At 40.6% G+C, this 6,975-nt stretch overlaps 1 protein-coding gene and 1 long non-coding RNA gene across 3 annotated transcripts in view; one reads left to right on the top strand and one right to left on the bottom strand.

Moving 5' to 3' along the window:
• tgm1l1 (transglutaminase 1 like 1) overlaps positions 1 to 6,975 on the bottom strand; it is a 22,460-nt gene that overhangs the window by 13,544 nt on the left and 1,941 nt on the right. Inside the window, exons 2-4 of one of the 2 annotated variants that reach the window (XM_014004481.1) lie at positions 3,622 to 3,911; positions 3,337 to 3,528; positions 1,247 to 1,498 (exon numbers count right to left, since the gene is read on the bottom strand). In XM_014004481.1, coding sequence (XP_013859935.1) covers positions 1,247 to 1,498; positions 3,337 to 3,528; positions 3,622 to 3,910 — 733 coding nt within the window. In that variant the 5' untranslated portion in view covers position 3,911. The remainder of the gene's footprint in view (positions 1 to 1,246; positions 1,499 to 3,336; positions 3,529 to 3,621; positions 3,912 to 6,975) is intronic. The other variant, XM_014004482.1, reaches the window with a different exon arrangement.
• LOC106514951 (uncharacterized) lies at positions 3,837 to 5,991 on the top strand. Its single transcript, XR_001309941.1, has 2 exons — positions 3,837 to 3,923; positions 5,059 to 5,991. It is a non-coding gene; the product is annotated as an uncharacterized LOC106514951 (long non-coding RNA).

Consider the following 6,975-nt stretch of genomic DNA (forward strand, 5'->3'; position numbering starts at 1 on the left):
ATTTTAGTCCTCTATTGTTCAGCCCATTCAGGAGGTGAGTGGTGTGATGTTTTGTTTTTAGAACTATTGTACTTTTTATAGTAGTTTACCCATAAAAATACAGTTAGATCTTCTTATCCTTTCACTGGGTACCTTTAAGTCATCTCAGGTGCTCTCAGAATGAAAATAATTAAGTACTACATTCAGCTGACAGCTTGCTGCTGAGAATATTTGAAATTATAATCTGTTTTTAAATAGACATCTGCAGTATTTTATGGCTCATAATAATTAGTTCAAAGAAATGTTGGAGTTTTTTTTTAATAACTAAAGCCCTCATTACATGGAATATGTTTACTAACAATATACAGTATTCAGAATTTTTTTCCTTAACACCCAAATAACAACAAAAAAATCAAGGAAAAGAAGGATTCACTTGTGGAGAGGTGAGGAATTAAACCACCAGTTGGAAAGGGACCAGAACTGTTCCCAAATCATCATGACAACTGCACAAGTGTCTCAACTATCCTCATCACTTCTTCATGCCCTGAATGGTCTATTCTGTAGTGTCTCTCTAGCCTTCCATTAAACCTTGCTTTTGCAGAGCATGCATGTTTCTTTTCTGGAAGCAGTGCAAGATTTAGTTCCTGTTTCTTGTTTAGATGGTGGTTTTTATTGTTTCGTTGCACTTTCAGCTCCCGAGGCAACGGTAGGTTAAAAAGCATGACGATATGCATRAATGTTTCAGGAGTGAGGCGGCTCYGAACTGTTTCATCTTTAAGCACAAACTGTTTTGATCTCSAATGGAGCCGGGAGCAACACTTCAGCGGGCCGGCCCAGTGTGCGAGACGTTTTGAAGCCCGGCCAGAGGAGTTACATAACTCCCCCACGGTCACATTGTAGCTCCTTGACGGACAGCAACACACAGCTGCATTCAGTTGGCCTTTCTCACACATAACATCATAACTGGACTCCTTTCAGAGTTTACATGTCTAAATAGACAATCGTTTTTATTATTTTTTTTCAAGCATTTTCACTCGGTTCAATGTTTTTCATAAGTTATGTAGTTGTGCTCTGGGCACGTGACCAAGCACAGGACAGTTCTCCCCACAGTAAAAGGATGAAATGTCTGCCTCAGTTTTGCTATAAAAAGTTCATCCAAGGCTTTTTCTCATTCATTTTAAACCTRTCAGCCTCGACCTGTCTTTCTTTCCTCACACATCTCTTCCACATTCCTGCCCTCCCTCCGTCACCTCTGCTACCAGCTTACCTTCACACCAAGGGTTGAACAGCAGGATGACGCTCTTGCTGGAGCAGTGAGCGTTTGGCGCCTCGTCCTTCAGRGACCGAGTCAACACGGTGAGCCCGTAGAGGCCGATCACAGCGTTGGCAGGAGAGTTTACGGACAGCTTGAGCTTGCAGCCGTTCTGCTCTGTAATCTTGGCCTCCCAGCCCTGGTCCTCCAGGTGCTCCACCAGCGGAATGATAACGTGGGTCCCTTTGGACACTTTGGGCAGGAGACCTGAAACAGACGGGGTAGATATGGATTGTTATTTTAATGTTCTGTACAAAAAATAATCAGTAAAAAGATTATGAAAAATGAGGTGCATCTCTAAATATTAACATTTTCTTTCCTCTGTTTTTAGTTCTTTTAGAGTACTCAGAAAATATTCAGATGAAATCCATTTAGGTACAAGAAGTGGAAGTAGAGAGGGACGACTGCAACATCTTGTCGTGTCGCTGTGTTAGTCAGGCAGCTCTGGTAAATGAGACCAAACTGTAAACCACAAAACAACTGAGCCCATCTGTGCTCTGCGTAAACAAAGTTGTGAGTTTCAAAATCCCTTGACGCACCATTTCCTTTTCAGAAAACATACCACACGTGTGTGTTTGTTCATGTTATTATCTTCCATCTTTGTTTTATGTGACCCAATATTTTATCTACCAACAGGGCCTTTAGCCTCGTTAAGATAAGCTGAATGCTTTCCATTGAGCTGTTGGGTTAATGGCACCCAGCCGAGCCACCGCTTTCTGAACCGAGCATGAAGTTTATCAAGAAAGCTTTGTTCTCCGTCTGACTGCAGGCACGACTCCACGACCTTCCTCTCTTACCTCTGAATATTTGTTCAGAAGGAAATCTATGAAAAGCAGCGTGTCTTATCTGAAGAAACAACTCTGTCTGTGTGGAGAATTGTCTAAAACCTTTCTCCGGCTTCTTCATACAGAAACTTGGACGGGGATCAATTCTGGCTGTAAAGGTTTCCTCTGCAGATGCAGCAGAGAAAGTTGTCTAAGCAGCTCTTGACAGCAAATCACCACCACGTGGTGATGTCATGACCAGGCAGCAGTAAGAGATTCGTGAATACCAGAGAGAGGTGTTCGGTGTCCTGTGGTCTGGAAACTGTTAGYGCTGAGGGCCGCTGGGTGGAATCCATGTTTGCCTGGAAGCAAAGGTTGAACTGCTGCTCCGTTAAAACTTGAGCACCACCATGCAAGGTATTTAGATCGTATTTCACACTCGTCTGTGTTTTATGTCACTTTAGACTTAGGCTACGCAGTAACGGTTTAAAGGGCACTCTGTTTTACACATTGAAAACAGGAAAATATCCTGTATGTTGCCAATTCCGGCTTAAAAGAATCCAGCTGCAGATAAGCTGCATATTACGACTTTTATGGCATTTTTGGATTGTAAGGCAAAGCCYGACCTCGTTCTGCCCAGCCTTGGTTGTGTTTGCTTTGAGTAGAGTGCTGCCTTRATGTGGGCGGGGATCATCACATTAAAAACATGTGAATCTTATTTAGTTTTCAATTTTTTTTCAACACAAAAATGGACTACACCAAACACTTWGGGAAAGTACCGAAGGCTGTACTGGACCATCCAGCAGTATGAAGCTGAAAATGAGAGGGCAAGAGAACTGTAAGCTAATGGTAGCTAATGTTAGCTTGTTGCTGCTTAGTAGCTTGATAGTTGTTTTTGTGGAACTCGTGTGAAAAATAGTTACAGTCAACCAATCAATGAGTAGCAGCAGACAGACCCAAACAGAATCACAGATCTCTGGGTTCCAGAAACCGGGCTGGAACTGGGCAAATGCAAACATGCTGAACCTGTCCTGGGTAAAAAGGCACGTAGATAACAATTTATCTGGTTTACAAGTACCCATTTCTATTTTTTTATTTGTCAATCCTCTTATTTCAGATTTACAAGTTGTTTTTATTGTTTTTGTTGCTTCATAACTCATTTATTGCTTCTAATATAAGAGCATAAGGGAATATGGCACCAGCTGATATTCAGCCTGACAGGCCTTGATTGGCAGGCAGGTGATGAAAGCTTTTCTTTATAAACATTCATGAGCGTGTTACCGGTTTTGAGCTCTAGGTGCATCTTATCATTGTCAGCATCAAAAGGTCGGTTGAGCTCCATCTCTATCTGGAAGGTCTGTCCTCGGCGGATGATCAGCTCGTCTCCATGGTACAGATTGGTGTGGTGCTCCACTCTGTTCTGACCCGTCTTGGAGCTTAGCAGGTCCACTGAGCACACTGACAGTTTTGCTTCTGACAGAGAAAGAAGTTGGATGATTCCTTTATCAAAGCTGATATTACATCATGTGTTCAGGATGCAAAGTACTGTATAAAGGACTAAATTACCTTCAGTTTCCTTCAATTCCCCATTCTCTGGTTTCTCAGGGATCGGTTTGACAGGTTCGGGGGTCGGGCCTTTGGCCCACTCCACCTTATCTGTAATATCATAGGAGGTGCTGCTTTGGCGCTTACAGCAACACGGACAGATCTTCCTGAACCATCGACGGCAGCCTCCCTCCTCCTGCTTCTTCTCCTCCACCTTCTGAATGGAGAGCTCCACCCTGGTGGGCAGGGCCACYCCAGGGAAACGCCCAATCTCCGACGTGCTTCGTAGTGTCAGCCGTTCACCTGGCATCCTGAAAAACAAGGTGATGTTATTAAAACAACACAGGCTTGAACATGAATTAACAAAATAAAGGTCCAGATGAAACTAATTACACATCTTTAACTTGACCTTTTGAAAGAAATAACTAATTTTCTCAGAATGGAAAGCTACAACCCACTGGAATGATTGTTGTAAAACTCTCATGTACAATTTAAAATGAAATCTGTCAGCTGAAGCAAACACAGTCAGCTGAAGCCTATTAATAAAATTGCAAAAATTAACCAAGGAACAAACATCCAAATTTGCAACCACCAAGATAAACATCTCACCAGCTCTGCCATGCTTTTTTTAAAAATCTTTCTATCATTAAAGTTAATTTTTTCCCCTCATTGTCTCACAAATACCACATTTCTGACATTCAGACACTCCCAAAGCAGTACGGGATATCAGATTTTGTAGGGTAAACTGCCTGTGTGATCCAACATAACTCCTCTGAGCAGCTGGACTCCATTTGCTACAGATTATGTGGTCAAAATGTCTGTGTGCAAAAATACTAGTGTGTACACTATGGACAGTAATGTGCACCATATGAATGGTTATCTTGTTGTTAGGCCACGCCCTCCAACAGAGCACTAATAGCCACATAAATGAGATCATTCATTGCAAGCATGTTTGACTGTTCTCTGGGTTCATCCCATGATTTGTTACTCTGGGTCAAATGTCATAGATCAAATGGGAATGCTATGGAAAGTGTCAAAGAGAAGCTGTGTTAGGGAGGCTTCAGTCACCCCATTTTTATCTGCATCTTGGTAGTCACAGAAATCTACACAAAGTTGTTAAGCTATATGAGTTCTTGTAAAACACCCACAAACTATAATGAGCTGCAGTAATACTGGAAGGAGAAAACAGTATTATTAAGGTTTGAAAAGCAACTTTAAAGTGTTTGCACTTTTCTTTGCACTGCAACACAGTAGAGCTGCATCACTGCCTTGATTGTTTGATCTTCTCCAATTTACTTTGTGTGTGGTTTGTGTGTGTTGGAAGGATTTCACAGTTGCAACAACCCAGTGGCTTTGATTGGGCTGATTCCTCAAGATTCAGACAGCATTTCAAAGCACAGTGTGTCAGATTTAGGAGTTTTACTACTGAACATTTTTCTCTTTGTCTTCCATGTCCAGGCCAGAAGAGGTGTCGCTATCTTAGCTGAACTGCTAATGAAGAAGCTGCTAATAAACTCATAACTATCATGACTTTTCAGCAACCAACAAGCCAGTCAATGAACTACAGCAACCTACCTGGCTCAGTGAACCTCTAGCTTGGACCATTTGTTTGCATCAGAACAATGCCCATTCTTGCAAATGCTGTTTGGCAACTTGTCGCAGCCAAGAGAGATAACTTACCTTCCTAGCTAGCAGACACAGTTGTGTTTGGGTTGCACATTTTGCTACATTTGCTGAATTTTAGGCTATTTCTGCCCTCAGGTGAACTATTTTAACATTTTTCTTCTAACAATCTCTGGCCACATTGTATTACTGAAATACGTAATAATATATAATAAATAGTTGAGTTTTGAGTCACAGGTGGATTGTGTGGTTAAAAAAGCACACCAACAGATGCATTTTTATCGCAAGCTTCGTTCTTTTAATGTCAGTCCTGTTTTTATGAAGATGTTTTATTCTGCTTTTATTGGATCTGTTCTCACTTTTGCTTTTATTTGTTGGTACGGGTCACTTTCCATCAAATGTAAGAATTGCTCACATAATATTGTCAAGATTTGTTGTARGGTTGCTGGCATGTCTCTAAATGACCTGAGTGAGGTCTATAATTCCAGGTCTTTAAAGAAGGCTAAGATCATTCTAGCTGATTCAAGCCAAACTTTGTGGGGACAATTCTCCCTCTTACCTTCATGTCGGAGCACTGTAAGAAAAACAGACTGAAAAAATCTTTTGTTCCAGCTGCAATTGGCCTGATTAATTCCAGGCCTATATTGTAAGTGTTGACATGGAATATATGTATGTATGTTGTACATTGTATGTGTTGGTTTTTCTCTTTTCACTGCTGTCTGTGCAACAAATTGCCCCTCGGGGATAATAAAGTTTTACTTGACTTGACTTGACTACCCATACCACGTCTCTATGGTGAGAACTGACACATTAAACACATAGAGAAAATAAACATTCTTAACTTGGCTAAAGATTTTGTTGCAACTTTTTTTCATTTGATAACTTTAAATTTATATTTTAACACATAGTTGACTGACAGTGACGACGTTAGGGTAAAGASAGGGAGATGTTGAAACAAGATGTTTGGGTTTTTAGAGTGCAAAGTTAGCTTGCACAAACAGGCTTCAAACAGGTGTCATTCTGGAAAAACTATATCTGGAGTCCACACAGATACATGAAAAACAATTTTTAATGTCCGATTTGTAAATTCTTTTGGACAATGTCCTGTTTTTTTTACCAAATCACAGCAAAAATATCTGTTTCTTAAAAATACCTGCAGTAATGGGAATGGTGCCCTAACTTCATCAAATCTAAAAATAAAAGCATTTTAACTGTGTGTGTTAAGTTTTTGAACAATCACACTGGTCTTTGATTTTTTTTTCCCCCTTTGTCAGTCTGCTACTTATAGCTTCATGTCATTCTAAAAAAAAAAAAAGCAAACATATGGGAGAAAGAGAGATTTATTTCGTTCCTGGAGAAAACGTAGGTTAGTTTCAGCACCGACCTGCCCAACAGTCTTGGGTCCTYTTTATACGCAAAAACACTTTCATGTTGTAAAGACATGAAAAAGGTAGACAACAAATGTGAAATGAATAAAAACAGAGTTCAAGGGTAGCGTTCTACAAAATGTAGCTTCAGTATTGATTTTCAGGTTTAAATGTTTGCTTTGATGAAACATGTCAAATAGGTGACAAGACAGATTTTAGGAAAAGAGGAGCTGTAGTAAAGTTATGGTTGTGGTTGAGGTCAAAGGGCAAACAGCAGTGGAGGGGTAATTTGTGTCAAATAAAGGGGTGCCTGACAGTATTGCCATTTAGGAATGTGTGTGTGTGTGTGTGTGTGTGTGTGTGTGTGTGTGTGTGTGTGTGTGTG

Source organism: Austrofundulus limnaeus, unplaced genomic scaffold (assembly GCF_001266775.1).
Source record: "Austrofundulus limnaeus strain Quisiro unplaced genomic scaffold, Austrofundulus_limnaeus-1.0 Scaffold24, whole genome shotgun sequence".
In the NCBI taxonomy this organism is placed as follows: Eukaryota; Metazoa; Chordata; class Actinopteri; order Cyprinodontiformes; family Rivulidae; genus Austrofundulus; species Austrofundulus limnaeus.